This window comes from Cupressus sempervirens, chromosome 10, assembly GCF_028749045.1.
Source record: "Cupressus sempervirens isolate cs-2001-9-10 chromosome 10, ASM2874904v1, whole genome shotgun sequence".
NCBI lineage: Eukaryota > Viridiplantae > Streptophyta > Pinopsida > Cupressales > Cupressaceae > Cupressus > Cupressus sempervirens.
In genome coordinates, this window is record NC_143127.1 from 475,617,753 (window position 1) to 475,637,535 (window position 19,783).

At 34.9% G+C, this 19,783-nt stretch overlaps 1 protein-coding gene across 1 annotated transcript; it reads left to right on the forward strand.

Annotated features, from left to right (window-relative positions):
• The first annotated feature begins 15,430 nt into the window (after nucleotides 1-15,430).
• Nucleotides 15,431-19,199, forward strand: LOC149534752 (uncharacterized). Its single transcript, XM_089806068.1, has 7 exons — nucleotides 15,431-16,036; nucleotides 16,139-16,364; nucleotides 16,653-17,200; nucleotides 17,438-17,573; nucleotides 17,680-18,266; nucleotides 18,414-18,755; nucleotides 18,996-19,199. The coding sequence occupies exons 1-7, from the start codon at nucleotides 15,431-15,433 to the stop codon at nucleotides 19,197-19,199; spliced, it is 2,649 nt and encodes an 882-aa protein (XP_089662194.1).
• The last annotated feature ends 584 nt before the right edge of the window (nucleotides 19,200-19,783 follow it).

Here is a 19,783-nt window from a genome sequence, read left to right on the forward strand (position 1 = left end):
GAGATTGGATATTTGTGGACCTGGTGGCCCCATGAATATGTACTTTGTTGCTTATTTTTAAGTAAAAAATTTAGAATTTAGAATAATTAATTTAATAATAATTTGGCATGAGAAAATATAGAAATATTTTTTTTTAAAGGCTCTAATGCCACTGCCAAGCTTATTTTGGCTACCAGCAATTGCTCCACATTTTTAGGAGATATTTGTGGAGTTGGTGGCCCCATGAATATGTACTTCACTACTTATTTTTTAAGTAGAAAAATTGGAATTTGGTTTAATTAATTTAATAATAATATGCACAAGTAAAATAGAAATGAAATCTTTAAGAAAATGGAGGGAAAAATATTTGTGGAGTCACATCGCTCTTTTGGAAATATGGAGCCATTGCTTATCTCCAACCCCCCTAATGAGGAGCAATGATGTTTAAGGTTTCTATGCCAACTATTTGTCTAAATGCTACATGAAGTCTGTCTTCTTCACAATGAATTCTAGGCACCAAATGGTTCAAACAACCAAAAGTATGGATTCAACTCTCCCAATGACCCTTAATAATTCTAATAATTTACCCTCACTCAATCCAACCTAAATAATCAACCTTAAAATTTCCAAGTGTGCATTTCATGAATAAACTCAACTTGTTATCCTACTAGGCCTAACTCCTTAATTATCCCTCTTGTTACTATTTTTCCTCAATTTATCCATATTTTTCTAACAACTTAAAATAAAATTGCATATTTAGACACCCATTACAACCTACTAAAATCACTAGTAGAAATTTGAAAAATAAATGACTACGTGATTAAAAAAATTAGTCACAAGACTAAAACATTTAGTCACGTGACTAAAAGTGGTCAAATTCTAGTAATATTTTATAGTTTATAAGTATAAGTGACTAAATAAATGACTATTTTGGTTATTAGACAAAATCACAAGGTTAGAAAAAGATAAGAGACTAAATAAATGATCAAATAAATAACTAAAGAATTGGTCACCCAAAAAAATGACAAAAAGAATGATCAATTGAATTTTTAAATCATATTATTACATTCTTTAACTTTTTTTTATAACTTTTATTACTCATCGATCACATTTTTATCATATCAATACATCATAAATTAGTTACCTTCATCAAATGTCCTATCAACTAATATTGAACTTAAAATCAACTCAAAATCCACACAATATATACTTTAACTCTACAAAATCTATCTATTAACTCATGGAGAAAATAAAAGCCCTCCAAGTACTAAAAATAAAGACTCCAAATATATCTCTACATATTAAAAAGATCAATTATCAATTAAGTATTTTATAATCTCAACATATAATTATCATTAGTTACATTACTTTTATGTAATAATCATATTAAAATATATTATTATTATTTTATTTTCATTATAAATTCAATAAGTACTAGTATTTAGTAAATAGTCAAAACCACTATTTTATAAATATTAAAACTTGAAATAAATAGATTTAATAATAAAAGTAAAAAATATTAATGATTTAATTATAATTATTAATAATATAAGGAATACTTTAATAAAAATAATTTAAACATAAATTAATTTACAAATAATATTCATATTACAATTACAACCCTTGGGGTTTCATTTAGAAAAAATATCAAAATTTCTAAGAGAATTTTGATGACCATCAGATATGTCGGGTTCACCAAACCTTAAAATAAGAGAGACCACTTTCATTTTTCACTTGTGTGAAAAGATGTACACTATAGGTGGAATTTTGGTTGCCTTTGGAGTTAGGGTTTCAACTGACAATTCTAAGAGATTTAGTTTCAGGACCTTGACAAGTAGGAACCTATTTTATGCAATAGGCTTACTCAAAATTATATTTTCTATTGATTTTCTCAAATCTTATTTCACACACACACACACACAATTGTCTTAGGTTTTGATTATAATACTATGGTTGATCAACAATATAAAAAATTATATGATTTTAATATCTCCTTTCATTTGCTAGTTGGTTTTTTATATTGATATAGACTTTACTACACATATTTTTGTAAATACAATCATAGTAGACTATGTAGGTGGAAGATACAAAATTTTATTTCAATTTCATGGTTACTTTTTTGGTATTATTTTACAAAGTAAGACATAAATTGAAGTAGTAGTAGTAGTAGTAGTAGTGTGTGTGTGTGTGTGTGTGTGTGTGTGTGTGTGTGCATGCGTGCGTGCGCATGTGTGCGTGCATGCATATATACAAACACACATATTGTAGTCACAACTTTCTTGGTTAATTTTCTTTAGATATACTACTTATTTTTCTTATTAAATTAATTTGTTATCGCAATTAATCAAGAAAAAGAAACTATGATGAAAATTGAGTATAATATAATGTGGTAAAAAAATAATTGAAATCAAAATTAATTAAGATTTTATGATTAATGACAAAGATAATTATAATTATTTTAAAAATAAAATAGTTATAGTTAAGAAGTAAATCTAAAATGAAATTTATTATTATTATAATATAGAATATTACAATTACAATTATATACTTTTAGTTATGAAATTTGATGTATTATAAATACTCTCCAAAACAAAATCATCTATTAAATGACTTATCAATTCATCTAATGTTTATTAATCTAATTATATACATTATTTACAATTGTAATTATGTATTCTTAATGATTAAAAATAATATATATTATAAATATTTCTTCTTTGTTATTTCTTGTGGTCAAAATTTCAATCAAATCATTATAATTCAAAATTTAATAAAAATAAATAGTTAAATTTATTTCTCAAAATAATTTTAATTATTTAATTGTTCTAATTGTCCTTACCTTTCAAATGAACCTAGCTTCAAAAATGAAATTTGTCCAAGTTCTACCCCCTTGGTCAAAAAGTTGCAAAATGCTCAGGTTATTAAAAATTCTAACTTAAAATGTTAGAAATGCTTAAAAACTAAGCATTCACAACCAAAAGAAATTCAAGATGCTCTAAATTTGAAAAATCAAAACTACAAAGTTATTTATGCTAAAAAAAACCATGGATAACTTAAAACTAATGTTAATGCTCCACAATTGAACATTCAAAACTAAATATGTTATTTGACGCTCCAAAATTGAGTACTAATAACTTTAAGAATTCCAACATTTAAAAAATGAACCATTAGGGGAAACAATCCAATAGTCACCCAAGCTAACTTCATTCATTGATATTTATCATTTTTTTGGTGAGCCTCCATAGGTGAGTGAAGAGCTTAAAGCTCACCTATTGGCTTTTCACATTTACACAACTCTCCATAGAACTTGTAGAGTATGAGGTGGTCTAAAAGTGTTATTTTAAAATATTTGCCTAAAATATGTTATGTTCACCCTTAATAGTTGCTCAGCCACAAAATAAAGAAAAAAGAGAGTACTTTTTGCACAAATGAATCAATGGACAACCAAGAAAGATAAAAAATGATCAACTACTAGCATATGTGCGATCGACAATTAGTACATGTTAAGTAGGAGATATTTTCCACAGCAAGTCAAATAGTGATATAGCTATTAGGATTTAACTATGTAGTTTTTGAGTCAGACTCATTGACTCATGTTTCATGAGTAGAGTAGTGATTCACCAAACCCATCTCTCATGGCAATAAATGGAACAATTAGCACTCATTAGAAGTCCCACTGCTTCACCTCTATGAGCATCACCTACATTCAATGACTGCTAAATGTTCAATTTATTGTCATGAGAGATGGATTTGGTGAATCACTACTCATGAAACATGAGTCAATGAGTTTGACTCAAAAACTACACAATTAAAACTTGATAGCTATATCACTATCAGTACATGTGCTATGATTTATGCTTCTTATGAGAAGTAATTGAACTTTTTGACATGTCAGTGATTTAAACATGGACAACGGACTTGTTTTCCCTATATAAGTCTCTTCAACATGATTGAAAAAGTCAAATTACAAACCTATGTATTCATATCACTCAAATTCAAAATTAATCCAAAAAATATATTACTTGTGCTCAAAAAGTGAACCTAAAGAACTTTAGAATCTCATAAAATGAGCATTTTAACAATTTCTTTCAATTCTCAAGAGAGTCAAAGGTAGATCTTCTATTCTTATAAACGTTAAAACCAAAACCACTAATTTGAAGTTTGTGTATGGCTGGTCCAAATTAAAGCATTTTAAAGTTTACAATCCAATCATGACTCAAGAAATCGTTATTATTGTTCTAGGTTATCAGGGATGCCATTGTGATATGTAGGAGGTGGTTCAAATGATGTTTGGAGACCTTTCAAGGGGGTCATACCTTGCAATTAAAAATACGTATTTACAATCTTGTGCCAATATTTTCGCTGAATGGTAAAAACTTGGCTTAATATTTTTGGAACAATCAGCGTGATGGCTCAAGATGCGTGACCTTGGCACAAGAAGGGAAGTGCCATTAAAAATATAGAGTTCAGTTTTGCATCACTATGTTACATTGACTAATGCTTATGCATTTCTCAAACACAACTTCATTTTACTTGATATGGTGTTGTTACAGTTGTGCATTAAACTAAAAGCCGTGTATGCTCATGGTAGGAGAAAAGAGGAAGACGAAGAAAACGATTTGGTGAAGGCAGTGAAATTCTTATAAATAGGTTAGTAACCATAGAAATATGGGTTTGACATATTTTCTAGCATACTAGCGGTGAGATTATTATTGCACAGAAATACAAAATATGGTGTTATGTCAGGCACATGTGAATTATTTAACAAAATTCCTGAAAGAAAAGGTACATAGGAATGTGGATTGATTTACAAGTGAAACCCAAGAGTCACTACCAGATGAAAGCACATACATATATCCACAATGTGGCATTGCAGATGAAGCACGACAGTTGTTTGTGAAAATGCCTCAAAATACAATAGTTTCATGATCGTATTCTTTTCTGTATACAGAAGGGAAAAATAAAACCAGTTCACATTGTGGATCTTCCAGGTCGTTCAAGGATGAGACCCAAGTTGGAGGAATTTTAAACTCAGGCTGCTAGAATTGGATAACTTGCCAAATAATCGAGCCACTACAGAGTAATGCCCTAATCTTTATTTGTAGATTTGATTTCTTTTAGTGAATGGATGAGCAACCATGTTATACATGATTGAGATATTTATTGGTTTGTTGATAGTTAAATGTTGTTGTGTTTCAGAACTATAGAACTAATTGATGTATTAGATGCTTTCTATAACCTAATACCTTCTCCCTGTTGTCCTGACAAAGGCCCTTGTGGTGAAAAAACAAAGTTCCAGTATTAATAGTCTGCAATGAAGTGGAAAAATCCACAGCTAACTCGATGTATTTTATATGAAATAAACTGGAGAAGGAAATTTATTTTTTAACTCTCTTGAAATCAAGCTAAAATTTTTACTTGATACAAGATCTCTTCCTTTTCTGAGTATTAAATACATTTTTCCATTGGAATATTTCTTTCAATAGTTTAACTAGTTTAACCATATCTTTTTATTTTGCTGTTAATTAATAATTTTAGTGTTAAATAAGCTGAGATATAGCCTATTTTGATCAATTTTCTATATTTGGATTGTTTCAGTCATCGAGCTACAATTTTGATATGATCTTTAATCATTCTAAAGATAAATTATATGCTTCAATAACTGGTATATTAGATGCAGACATTGCCAATGAAGTTATCTTAGGTGTCCCAAAACAACCCTTTACATTCTCTCATTGTATCAACAAAGCCAGAGTCACTGAAGCATCTGCTATATATGGAAAAATATCTGATGTTGAGCACATTATTTACCTTGATAAATGAAGCTAAGTTCTTACTAGTTTACAGTTCACTAGAAGAGATTTATTACCCAACATAGTGCCCTAGTTTCTATGGACATGACTCTCTAGCCTCTGTTTTTACAAAGATGAATGTTACAACAATAATTGTAGCAGCAAATCTTAATCTAGAAATTTGTTAAGTGGATCCCTAGATGACATGATTTGTATTTGGGATTCAGACTTGTGGTCCACTTGAAAACAATGAACGTTCACAAGAAGGGTTTCAATGATTTGGTCGTATACCCTTCTAGGACTTAAAGACTTTCTTTACAAAGTGTCAGATTGTTTTTTTTTTTGTATAAAAAAGGGTGTCAGATTGTTTCCTATATAAGAGAGGGTGTCAAAACTTGTTTCCTAGGAAAAGATACTGACCTATAATTGATACAAGTTTCTGTTTTCCAGAGGGAACTAAGTTAGAATGTCAACAACTGCTTAAATTTTTTCTGAAAGAATGTAATAAAAATCTTGCCTTTGTGATGCAAAGGCTGTAGCATTAAAAAGTTAGTCGTCTTGGCCTTTATAGTGCCCCTATGATTGTAATTAGCAATAAATTTGATGTGGTAACATGAGGTGGATGTGTTTCGTGAAGAAAAATGTAATTCATGTACAAAACACAAACCATGAAGGAACAATAATTTGACTCTGTAACTCTGTTATATTGTTGTGACTATCATACTCTTTGTTGTAATTTGAGAGGCACTTCTTTTAATAAACAAAAACTATAGTTTTACTAATAAGATTATTCCAATATAATCACTTGCATACCACGCTATAATACATTATTCATATTAGAACATAGTTTGCAAACTGTTTAAACCAACCTGATAAATAGATAGATTTATAAATATCTGATGGCTTGTAGATGGCCTGTAGGCATATATGTGTTAATCTAGAAACCATACGACATTATTCATTAAGTTTCTGTAAAATAAGATGTGTCATGCATTTATGTCCTCTATTCTTGGAAATGTATTCTAAATCATGTGCTTAACGTTGCTATAAATCAGTCAGAAAAGCATGTTCAGAGGAGACAAATTTAGAAAAGGGAAAATCCATTGACAAATAAAAGGTTGAGAGTTGAACAAACTTACCAATTTTCATAAGTCAGTGAACCCATCCTGGGATAGATTTACCAATTAGTTTGAAACAGATTTTATTGCAAAAGTGGTTACAGTTCTTTGCAATTAGGTGGTACGTATCTCCATTGTAGTTTCCAGCATGCTACTTGATGAATTCTCTCAAATCAGAATAATTCAAGCTTGTAGAAAAAAAGTATGTACTGATTTATGAAACATCAAACCTAGGCACTAAGTTAACAGATTAACACATATATGCTTACATGCATATATAGGGCCATGGGCCATACAGATATTTATAAATCTAACTGTTTGTCATTAAAATTCAGTGTCTTTTTATTCTGATTTGTTTGATCTTAGAAACTAGTAATAAGAATGTTTTAGTTTGATTGCTAATACCCTTTTTTAGAGTTTGTTGGATAGGCTCTTGGCGAGACAGCAGCTTGGTTCAAAAGAACTTTGGTCATTGAACCTGTTAAAGGACATCTGTGTTTGAGTGGTTATTCAACATGTAGTCAAGATGGTGGAGTGCAATTACCCCATCAATATGTTGATGGTGAGATCACAATGCTTTTTCTCCAATCCTTTGATTCATTTAATATATCTGAAGTATAAAGTGTTTGCCATAAGTGATTGTAAAATGTCATAGATCAGTCTTACTTTTGATACTTTTATCAGAGATCTTAAATGTTTAAATGATATTGTTTTCTTGTCTCTTTACTTTCTCTTCCCTTAATCCAAACTGTACAAGGTTGGTTTAAGCAGTTTGCAAACTATGCTCTAATAGGAATAGTTTATTCTAGCATGGTATGTAAGTGATTATATTGGAATATTCTTATTAGTAAAACCATAGTTTTTGTTTATTAAAAGAAGTGCCTCTTGAATTACAACAAAGAGTATGCTAGTCACAACAATATAACAGAGTTACAGAGTCAGATTATTGTTTCCACCTCAAAAATACCACTTGTTGGATAATCATGTGCCCCAAATGCAAACATAGCTCCATGTACTGCATCACGCATCCATATTTTATCAAAAAGAATTGTCAGGTGGTTACTGTGGATTTTCTACAGATATACCTGCTTCTACAAAATAAAGATGTATAGCTCAAGAAGTGCTAAAAATGTATTTGGTCATGAGACCTAGATTGGTTTTACTTTCCATGTCTATATTTTAGGCATCAAATTTTCTTGTGAGATGTGGTTTTACTTTCTAGACACCAATTCACCATCTAATTAGATGCCTAGTTCATGAAATTAAAAAGAATCAATACAAAATGTCTCCAATTATGTCTACTTTTGAGATAGCCTATTGACTCGTAGACCTTTGTAGAGCAAAGAGACCACAATAAAAGAATGTCTCAAAGAAAGCCATCTTGCATCATTTTGAGATTTTTCTATCTTGTCTATAGAGTAAGTCCCACAGATATCATCATTAGAGAACAAATTTTATGATTTTGGGCAAGATACCTCTGAGCTCAAACACTGGCTTGCATTTATTAGTGAAATCCACTTCAAAGTCTGCACATTCAAGAAAGAAATACAGCTGAAAGATGAACAATCAAAATGAATTTGAAATTAAAATCTATATAGAGGTGTATTGCAAGGTAAATGAAATATAAAGCCTACTGAAAAATGAACTTTGAAATATATAAAATTCACTTACGTCAAAACCATCCTCCAAATGGGAGGAGGATCAAATGACAAAGAATTTATGATCATTTGCAAGCTTCTCTCAGCTACAGTTATAATTATAGAATAATTAGTCAAGAAGTAGTAGAGACGAACCTGAGAGACCATTCCCTTTAAGACATCACAATTACAAACCATACAAGAGCTTGTTGTCCATTATCATGGATTATTACACACATGCCAAATGATGACACCTATTTTAACAGATGTACTGGATAGGGAATATCACATAAGCCTCAATCTAAGCCTGCATCAGGGATTGGTGCTTCTAATGTTGTAGAGTAATATTTCCACCCCAACAAACTCTGTAATATCTGTCTAACCTACTTTGCTGCAGATGCCAAACTCACAAATGAAGAAAGCCAATGCAATATGCTTCATGCAAAACAAGCCTCATTTATACCCAAGATATTGGTGTTGTTGTGTAGTATAGCCACCCATGCCCATACATTGGGTTCATTCCAATTCCAGATGTAGGTGGCATGCTCATGGGGGGCCTCATTCCCATTCCAGGCATTGCCAGATTTAGCCCTATGTCAGGTCGCATAACCATCCCCATACCCATGTCCATGCCCATTCCCATACCAGCACCCATACTCATGTTAGGAACTAGTCCCATACCATAACCACTTGTGCCCATGCCCATACCCATTGGATTAATCATTGGTGCAGGTGGAGTAGACAGCACACTTGCACTTGCTCGGCCCAGGCCAGTACCTAATTCCATGGCTTTTCACATTGATAAACTACTTGATGTCATAGACCCAGACCCAGTAGACACACTCTCCTTTGCCTCCCTTCTTTTCTCCAGCCTATTGAGTGAATCTAGATCGATTTCAGTATCTGCCAAAGGATTAATTTTAGTTGCAGAGACAACAGGTGGCAAGCTCGGTATGCTACTATTGTGGTTACAGTAAAACACAAAAACCATGCTTTTTAATAAAGAAAAAAAACTTACGTCTAGAAATATTCAAATCAACAAGACCCTTGCTTAATGTATTAGCCCAAACTATTGATTTTGGTTTGAATATCTTTTATTGATATTTTCCTTGATTGTTTGAATTAACATTTTGTGTTTGTGTGACCTACGTGATTGGCTGATCTGGCATCTTCATAGAAATAGTTCTATGAGTAGATTGGGGTTGAGAAAATTCAAATGCTAAAGGTTGTGGCTGTGTTTGCATCTGCAGAGGTGCTTGCATATGCATTGGTGCAATCTGTGGCTGTGTTTGCATCTGCATAGGTGCTTGCATCAGTGTTGGTGTGGACTACATCTATGATTGCATCTGCATTGTTGATTGCATCTGCATCGGCACAGGAAGTTTCTGTGTTTGAATATGCATTGATGATTGCATCTGCAATGGCACAGGCTGCACATGTGTTTGCATCTACATTGGTGCAGGCTACACATGTGCTTGCATCTGCATTGGTGTAGGCTGCACATGTGCTTGCATCTGCATTCATGCAGGCTGCACTTGTGTTTGCATCCGAATTGGTGCTTGCATCTATGATGAATCTTGCATGTGTATCTCTAACTGGTAAAGATCTGAAGGACCTGTGCCATGTGCTGGCAGGAAAACCCCAAAAGGTTAGGTGGCCTTGTTTGAAAACCATCCAAAAGACCAAAATTGCCTACACCTTCAGTCTTTGGACTAGAAGTAGCTAAGAAAGTCCCAAATGCCGTGTTGTTCTCAATGCTCAAGGGAAGGGCTAAGGAAATTGAACTACTGGCTGTTTGTGCAGCAAAAGGATCTTGTGGTGAAGTTGATGACACCTTAAAAGGAGACTCACCAAAAGGATTTTCACTTGGCTGTTTTAGATGGACAAAATTATTTAATATAAACTATAACCAAATACAGAGCGATTATTTTAAACACCCAGATTTGTCAATGTTACCAAGATAAAATAAAGTCAAGTAGAAAGATGTTAATAGGGGAACAAAAGTTGCACAATAGAGTACACTATACATGACATCAAACTATTAACAACATTTACCTGATTAGATGTCATGTCCCGCCCCGACCATCATAGCACTATTGACATTTTGTTTCTTTTGGACTTTGATAGTTAGACTCTAGATGACACATTATTACCCACTATGGACATTGATATTTTGATCCTTAGACTATTTGATTTCATGTTATGTTATTGGGACATTGATACCTATATCATTAGGCTATATGATGATTCCTTATGATGTTACTAGGACACTAATATTCTAAGTAGTTTTTATGATGTTATTAAAATATGCTTACTTACCTTCTTGATGATCCATATGTCATGATTAAAGCTTATGTTATAGTCAAGTGAATGTTTGATTTTTGAATTGTGGTCTCCATATGGTGCTAGATTATCATGTCTTAGCATATTTAGAGTAACATTAAGAATTCATGTATCATTTGAATAAACTAGAATTGTATACTTATATTATATTTGATGCATTGCTTAAGGTATATTAATTCCATAATTTTCTGTAAGAATAAATGATCATAATGTTTTACTATCTAGATTAGAGAATTGCTACAAATGTGAAGTGTGTAATGTGATATGAATGGAAATACATATTTCATATTAGTTATGTTATTTATTGATGATAGAATCTATGTGATTTATATTTACGTTATCATTTTATCACCTTATTCTTGGACTACTGATATTTGCAATAAGTGTGCAGGAAAGAAGCACATGGATTTATGGAGAACCTTGCTAGGTGTTTGGAAAAACCAAGGTTAACCCTAAGGAGGGTATAACCTTTTTACCCTTGTATTTTATCTGTAAAACCAATTTGTGTGTATTATTGTGATTCTATAAAAGTAAATTTGTTTTTCTTGATGGCTTGCCAAGTGTGTTGTGTGTATTGTGGTGTCACTTGACACATGTTCTCCTTTGTAGCATGCTTAGTGGGATGGTAGGTGGTTGAGTGAACCAAGGAGTGGTTTGGTAGGATTTCTTTTCCCTAGGTGTATTTATGCGTCCAAGAGGGATTCTTTCCATGCTAGGTCGAATGCACACCTTTTGTGAATTTCTAGGAGGTTTACACCATCCCTAGGGGTAGTTTGAGGTCTTATTTTAAAGCCCATATGATATACCTAGGGGGTAGGGGCATTTTAAAGTATTATAAGCTTCCCTAGGCATTGAAAAGAGCACCCAAAAATTGTGGATTCCCAAGTTGGCCGAATTTGGAAACTTAAGCATCAAAAGAAAACATTCTTTAGGGAGAGTTGGTTGGAGAGTTCTTGGGGGGAGAATTTTTGGATAGATCTGGAAAAAGAATCTAAGTGAGGTAAGTTTTGGAAAAGGAAAAAAACAAGGAGAAGAAGATAGCTTAGGAGGAGGATTGCTGGTAAAAAGAGAGGGAGCTCAAATTTACTTGGAAACCAGGTTGGTAACCTTATGTACCCTTGCTATGAAAGCTTGTTGTTAAGTAGATTATTTTTATTGTGTTATGCATGTGAGTTTTCTGTAATGTAGTTGTAATATGGTGTGTTGTAATGTTGTGTTGTGTAAGGTTGAGAGATCATGTTTCAGTTTTGGTGTATGTGTGTATTGTGATTTACTTTGTGTTGTGAATTCATATGTTCTTGTTGCAGTTTTCTGTTTTGGGTGTGACAAGGTGAGTCTCATCTCTTGGGAGGGAAAGAGAGCCTTGTGAGGGTAAGGGGTGCATAGGGAATGTGTTGGGTGAGAGTCTCTCCTAGAGTAGGAGAGGGATGCCATATGGGTGTTATGGGCCCCATATGCCACCTTGCTGGAGTTATAAGTATTGTAAAGATGCCATGTGAGGGCATGTATGTGGTGTTGGGTTGCCTTGTGAAGGCATGTGTATAAAGTGTATAGCCTAATGAAGGCATAGTTGCAGGTGGAGTCTCCTCAACATTCATTTTCCACTCTTACCCCTTGAGATGGATCTACATGTGATCCTAAGTGGTCTACCTTGGTTGGGAATTTTTGTGGTTTTATTTGTCAACTGTAAAATGTCTGAACAGTTTTGTAATGTGAGCATTGTGTTGTAAATGGTTGTTAGTAATGTATGTCCACCTAGTCAAGGTTCTCCCTGCTCGGGGGTGGCCTTTAAAAGGCCTAAGGTTGGGAGGAGAGTACCATGGGCTTGTTTGTGTGTGTTGTACTGTAGGTTGTGATCTATGGATTGAAGACTTGAAGAGAAGAAGGATGTTGTCTTATTTTCATGTGCAGCAAAAACATACTTCCAAGTGAATTCTTATTGTATTAGGGAGAGTCATCCTTGGGTAACTCCCAATCTTGTGTTTTATGACAGCTTGTAAGCTGGAAAATTGTATAAGTGGACTGTATAAGTGGACTGTACTTGTTGATATGTTGCTAGATTCAGTTATTAAAGAAATTTATATATCATGCACTATCCTATAGTATATAGAAATGAGTAAAGTTGTTATATTTTTGTTTCTAAAATGATTCTAAGAGAAAATATGTGTCTCCATTTGAAATTGATACATTTGGTTATAAAAACATTTTGTTAGAATTTCAAATAATGTTCTGGTTGGAAGGAACTAAAGTGGTTAGTGAAGTTAGTTAAATGTATTGTAGTAATGTACATCAATATTGTAGATCAAGGAAAATAAATATAAACAAATAAAATAAAATAAAAATGCTTTCATTGAAAAAGAAAAATATATTTATATTTGCTGGTTCCTTTGACTGTAATATTGGTGCACTACACTTGGTATCAGAGCTAGGTTTCCAAAACTAGGACCTAGGCTCATTATGTTTCCAGTTTTAAGTATTTTGTTTGTTGAAAAAGAAAACTTAAAATGTTTTTTTAATTTTGAGTATTTTGTTGATTTGAAAAGGAAATTTAAGTAATAGATCTGAAACTCCTTTCAACTGTATTCAAATACTAGACATTAGAAATATGAATCTGTGATAACACTATATATATATATATATATATATATATATATATATATATATATATATATATATATATATAACCATGAATTCGAAAAACTACAAGTTAAAATACAATAAGGAAGTTGTGTATATATGCATGTTGATATAGACCATGGTATCAAGGGATCAATGCATGGCTGTGCATAGCCCTTGATCTTGCCTTCAAAACCCAGTTTTGAAATGAATAAAGAAAATATGCTATAAACTTTTTTAAAAATGATGCTTTTATTAAAGACTTGTAACTCTGTGTGCGTTCAACTTTTGTGGATTTTGCCCGCGTGAGACCTAAATAGACCCCTTCTGGAGAAAACCCGAAAAGCGTTTGGAAATATTTGATTTCATTTCTCTCAAAACGCTAACGCAATATGACTGACTCTTAAATGATAGAATTTGTTTTTCTCTTGTGTGCTCATCACTAAGTACAGGCAAGGCCAGGGACAACCCCCTCTCACACAAGAAATTAATAATAAAATGCTCATTTTTATATCCATGAAACAAAACAAAAAAACCTGCAACAAATTATGGGCATAATAATGCCATAGGATATATCAGAGAACTCATGCATGGCTGAACATGGATCCCTCTACAAATATTGAGCTCTATCCATCGCAAACATATATCCACACAAGGATATGTGTGTGTCTATCAAAGATAAACATATACACATCATTTATCCTCCATGAAAGCTTGCTTCCATCTCCAATAGCATTCAAGTACTTGTACAAAACAAAAACAAAAAAAACAATACAAAAACAGAAACATACACACAATAACAAGAGGGAAAAACAAAGAAATGCATAAGGGTTTGAAACCCTATGGAAGGAACATGAAAAATAACATAAGAAAGAGGGAAAAATAACTTTTATACTTTGTCATAGCCCTAATTTCGAATTAGGGTTAGGGTTGGAAGAGAAAGATAAAGAAATGAATTTCAAATTGATCATAAGTTGACTCTTTGACCCAAATTCAAATGGGATCCCCCTTATTAAAATGTTTTCTATTTCAAAACATGAAGTAAAAGAGGGAAAGTTGGTTAGTGGGGTGGGTGGAAAAGGTGGAATTCAAGAGGTCATGTGTTCAAATCCCACTCCCACCATGCCATCTTCCTCTTTTACACAAATTTAAAATGCACTTATTTTATTTGCCCACATGAGTTTTATTTTTTATTGAAACTACTTAAGAGATAATTATTTAAATAAGTTTGTGATAATGAAGCAACTAAGTGGTAATGTGTTAGTAATCATGAATAAGTGCTATTATAATTTCATGTCCATGAAGTTACCTATTAATGATAATTTAATATAATAATAATAATAATAAAATTTAAAAAAATATTTTAAAAATAATAATAATAAAATATTTTTTTTTAAAATAATAATAATAAAATATTTTTAAAAATAATAATAATTAAAAATAATGAATAAATAAATAAATATACATATATGCATATGCAATGGAAGATAACACTTTCATATATCTAACCAATGCGAGACGTTGGCTAAGCAACTATGGTGGCAAGACACCCACCCTAACTTGACTTTGGCCATGATTCCTCACAAAAAAAAAAAAAAGAGGAATTACTTTGTCTTAGTTGTTTGAGACTCTAATAATGAACTTTAAAGCTTCTTGACCTTGACTCTTAAACTATTTTTTTTTTTGTAGGATCCCAGTGGTCACTCGTAACGCCCGCAGGCATGGACGAGGTGGTAGACATGCACGAGATGCACAGGTAGAGCAGGATGCCAGTGTAGAGCATGGTGCTAGTATGGCACAAGAAGCTAGGGTTGGGCCAGAGATAGAGATTGGACAGGGGGAACAGCCTCAGAACCCCAATCGGGACATTCTAGATGCTATCCAGAATCTTATTGGTGTAGTACAATAGAGGTTGCCTGCAGCAGTAGCTCACCCTAGTCAGCAAATGTCAGAGGAGCATAGGACTATTATCAGAGAGAGGACAAGGAGTCCTCCACCTAGTCGTATTGGGAGTCATGCTGAGCTCGAGGGGGAGTCTGTCCACAGACCTGAGTCTCTAGTAGGGGTAGAACTTCGACCTGTACCGAGAGCACCCCGAGATATAGGAGACGAGATTAAAGAATTGCTTCGTCTTCAGCCACCCCCTTTTCATGGGTCCACAGATGGTTTAGAGGCAGAATCCTTCTTGTTATGTTTGGAGAGATGTTATGGGTTGCATCCTTTTGGGAGTAATGTAAGGGCCCATTTTGCTATACACCTTTTGCGAGGACCAGCCTCCAAATGGTGGGATGAGGAGAAGGCTATGGGGGATATTGATATGGACACTCTCACTTGGGATACCTTCCTACAAAGGTTCAGAGAGAGATATTTATCAGAGCATTATAGGCAGCGAAAGATTGATGAGTTCCATGACTTACAGCAGAGGGGATTGACAGTAACACAGTATGAGAATAAGTTTTTAGAGCTCCTCCCTTATGCTGACTATATGAGAGATGAGAAGCTTCGGATTAACCGTTTCATTAGAGGTCTTAATCCCTCGATTGCAGGACAGGTTCGCATGGCAGCACTAGTAGGCTTCAGAGCTACAGTGGAGAGGGCTCTTATTGCAGAGGATATACGCAATAAGGCTTAGGATACTCGTGATAGATCTCAGCGTCGGGGTACTACCCCCTTTCCACCTAGGTCACAGTGGAAGGGAAATCAGCGACACTCTTCAGGATCTTTTAGAGGCCCCCAGTCACAGCAGGATCAGAGGCAGAAGCCTCCACAGGGATACCAAGGCACTAAGCCCAAGCAGAGGCAGGCACAGGGTTCTCGTCAGGATCATAGATCACAAGCTTCTCATACACCTCTAGCACGGACTCAGCAGCCCACTAGAGGTGGTTTTAGTGGATCTACTGAGACAAGGGGACACCAATAGCCCCGATCTACAGGATTACAAACTCAGACCCATGGACCTTGTTATTCTTGTGGTGGCATGGGTCACATTGCTAGGGATTGTCCACATAGACAGAGGGTAGCTGCATCCGAACCAACAGTGGGTGACATGGGACGTTCTTATAAGGTATTCACAGCAATAGATGACAGATAGGCTGAGCATCAGGCTACCGTGATAGAGGCTACAGGTATTATTGGTGGTAGTAGTATATCTATATTGTTTGATCCAGGAGCTATTGATTCTTTTGTATCACCCTTAGTTGTGGAGCATTGTAGGCTGGTGGCAATTAAGCAAGATGTTAGCTGGGATGTAGAGTTAGCCTCAAGTGCTAAGTTATTGGTTAGATCCATGGTCAGGAATTGTCCTATTCAAATTGGGGATATCACTACTTGTGCAGATCTACGTATCACCCCCTTAGGATCATATGATGTAGTTCTTGGTATGGATTGGCTATGTGCTCACCATGCCAAGGTGGATTGTAGGAAGAAGGAGGTGGAGTGTAATGATGATCATGGTACACCTATAGTGATTTCAGGCGTTCAGAGACCTGTGTCCCTCCACATGATCTCTGCTATGCAGCTTAAGCGATGTATGAGAAAAGGGTGTCAGTTATATGCTATTACCATTAATGATCTTGAGGGAGAGGAGAATGGGCCATGTCTCGAGGATTACCTAGTGTTACAAGAGTTTAGAGATGTATTTCCTTCTAAATTACCGGGTATGCCTCCACCCAGGACAGTGGATTTCCATATTGATTTGGTTCTAGGGGCCCAACCAGTATCTAGAGCTCCATATAGGATGACTACTAATGAGCTCAATGAGCTCAAGATTCAGCTAGAAGAACTCTTGGAGAAGGGGCACATTCGTCCTAGTGTCTCACCATGGGGAGCACCAGTTGTCTTTGTCAAGAAGAAGGATGGATCCTTGAGGTTGTGCATAGACTACTGCCAGCTTAATAAGCTAACCATTAAGAACCGTTATCCACTTCCTAGAATTGATGACTTATTTGACCAGCTTCAAGGTGCTCGAGTGTTTTCAAAGATTGATATGAAGTCAGGATATCACCAGTTGAGGATTGTGGAGAGTGACATCCATAAGACTGCTTTTCGCACGAGATATGGGCATTATGAGTTTACAGTGGTTCCTTTTGGTCTCACTAATGCCCCATCTGTATTCATGAGCCTTATGAATGGAGTTTTTATGTGAATATGACTTTGATGTACACTACATCAAGGGGAAGGAGAATGTGGTTGCAGATGCCTTAAGTCAGAGACGCCATGAGTTGTCATCCATGGTCACTAGCACAGATTTGAGGGGGAGAATAATGCAGCACTTACCAGAGGATGATTTTTATAGGGATGTGTGTCAGATGATTAGATCTCAGAGGCCTCTTCAGGGGAGGTTCTCCAACTATGTGTTAGAGTCTGATGGACTTCTATGTCACCAAGGGTGCATTTATGTACCTTCTACTGGAGGATTGCGTGATTTTATTGTTCTGGAGGCTCATAGGGCACCTTATGCAACACATCCAAGGGTTAGGAAGTTGCATGCAGACTTGAGACGACTCTTTCATTGGCCTGGCATGAGGATGCATATTGCAGGGATAGTTGCTAGATGCCTAGAGTGCCAGAGAGTTAAGGCAAAACATGGACATCCTGGTGGGTTACTTTATCCTCATGAGATTCCAGAGTGGAAGTGGGATGTTATTTCTATAGATTTTGTTGTGGGTCTTCCTATGTCTTCTCATCGTCACGATGCCATCATGGTGACAGTTCACACATTGACCAAGGTAGCCCACTTCTCACCTATACGTACCACTTTCATGGCTCCTACAGTAGCACAAGTATTCATGTGAGACATTGTGAGACTCCATGGCATTCCTCGCAAGATTATTTCTGATAGAGACTCTATATTTACCTTCTCCTTTTGGAGAGAGTTACATGGAGCCCTAGGGACTAAGCTTAACTTGAGCACAACATACCACCCTCAGATAGATGGGCAGACTGAGAGAGTTAACCAGGTATTAGAGGACATGTTACGCATGTATGTGATGGATAATCAAGTTAAATGGGAGGAGTATTTGCATCTAGTAGAGTTTGCCTATAATAATGGGCACCATTCTTCTTTGGGCATGCCACCTTATCAGGCCCTATATGGCAGACCTTGCAGGACACCATTAAGTTGGGATAGGATTGAGGACAGGGTAATAGTTGGACCACAGATTGTCAAGGAGATGGAGCAGCAAGTCTTTTTGATTAGGCAACATCTCAGGGAAGCTCAAGACCGACAGAAGAAGTATGCTAATGCCCATAGGACAGATCGAGCCTTTATGGTGGGAGATAGAGTATTTCTGAGAGTGTGTCCGCACAAGAGTCCAATCCATTTTGGAAAGGGCTCTAAGCTTGCTCCTTGATTTGTTCGGCCATTTGAGATTTTGGAGAGGATAGGACCAGTTGCTTATCGCTTAGCCTTGCCACCTAGCCTATCACGCATCCACGATGTTTTTCATGTCTCTTCCTTGAGGAAGTATATTTATGATGCATCTCATGTTATAGATTGGGGTTCTATGCAGGTAGCACCAGATGGCCAGCTGTCCCTAGAGCCCATTCGCATATTGGCTCGCAGGACCCTTCAACTTCGAGGCAGAGAAGTGGACCAGGTTAAGGTCCAATGGGATTGCTATGATGATGTCACAACCACATGGGAGGACACGATGCAAATGAGACGTGACTACCCCTATCTATTTGATGAACTCCAGGAGGAAGTTCATGCCTAGAGGGGCAGGATGTCATGTCCCGCCCCAACCATCATAGCACTATTGACATTTTGTTTCTTTTGGACTTTGATAGTTAGACTCTAGATGACACATTATTACCCACTATGGACATTGATATTTTGATCCTTAGACTATTTGATTTCATGTTATGTTATTGGGACATTGATACCTATATCATTAGGCTATATGATGATTCCTTATGATGTTACTAGGACACTAATATTCTAAGTAGTTTTTATGATGTTATTAAGATATGCTTACTTACCTTCTTGATGATCCATATGTCATGATTAAAGCTTATGTTATAGTCAAGTGAATGTTTGATTTTTGAATTGTGGTCTCCATATGGTGCTAGATTATCATGTCTTAGCATATTTAGAGTAACATTAAGAATTCATGTATCATTTGAATAAACTAGAATTGTATACTTATATTATATTTGATGCATTGCTTAAGGTAGATTAATTCCATAATTTTCTGTAAGAATAAATGATCATAATGTTTTACTATCTAGATTAGAGAATTGCTACAAATGTGAAGTGTGTAATGTGATATGAATGGAAATACATATTTCATATTAGTTA

Bases quoted from the DNA above. Each gene is read 5' to 3' on its own strand.
- LOC149534752 (XM_089806068.1), top strand. From the start codon at position 15,431: ATGTCAGAGGAGCATAGGACTATTATCAGAGAGAGGACAAGGAGTCCT. The intron at 16,365-16,652 runs GTGGTTTTAGTG...TGTTTGATCCAG, and splicing joins GACTCAGCAGCCCACTAGAG to GAGCTATTGATTCTTTTGTA. The intron at 18,267-18,413 runs GTATTCATGTGA...TACCACCCTCAG, and splicing joins TGGCTCCTACAGTAGCACAA to ATAGATGGGCAGACTGAGAG.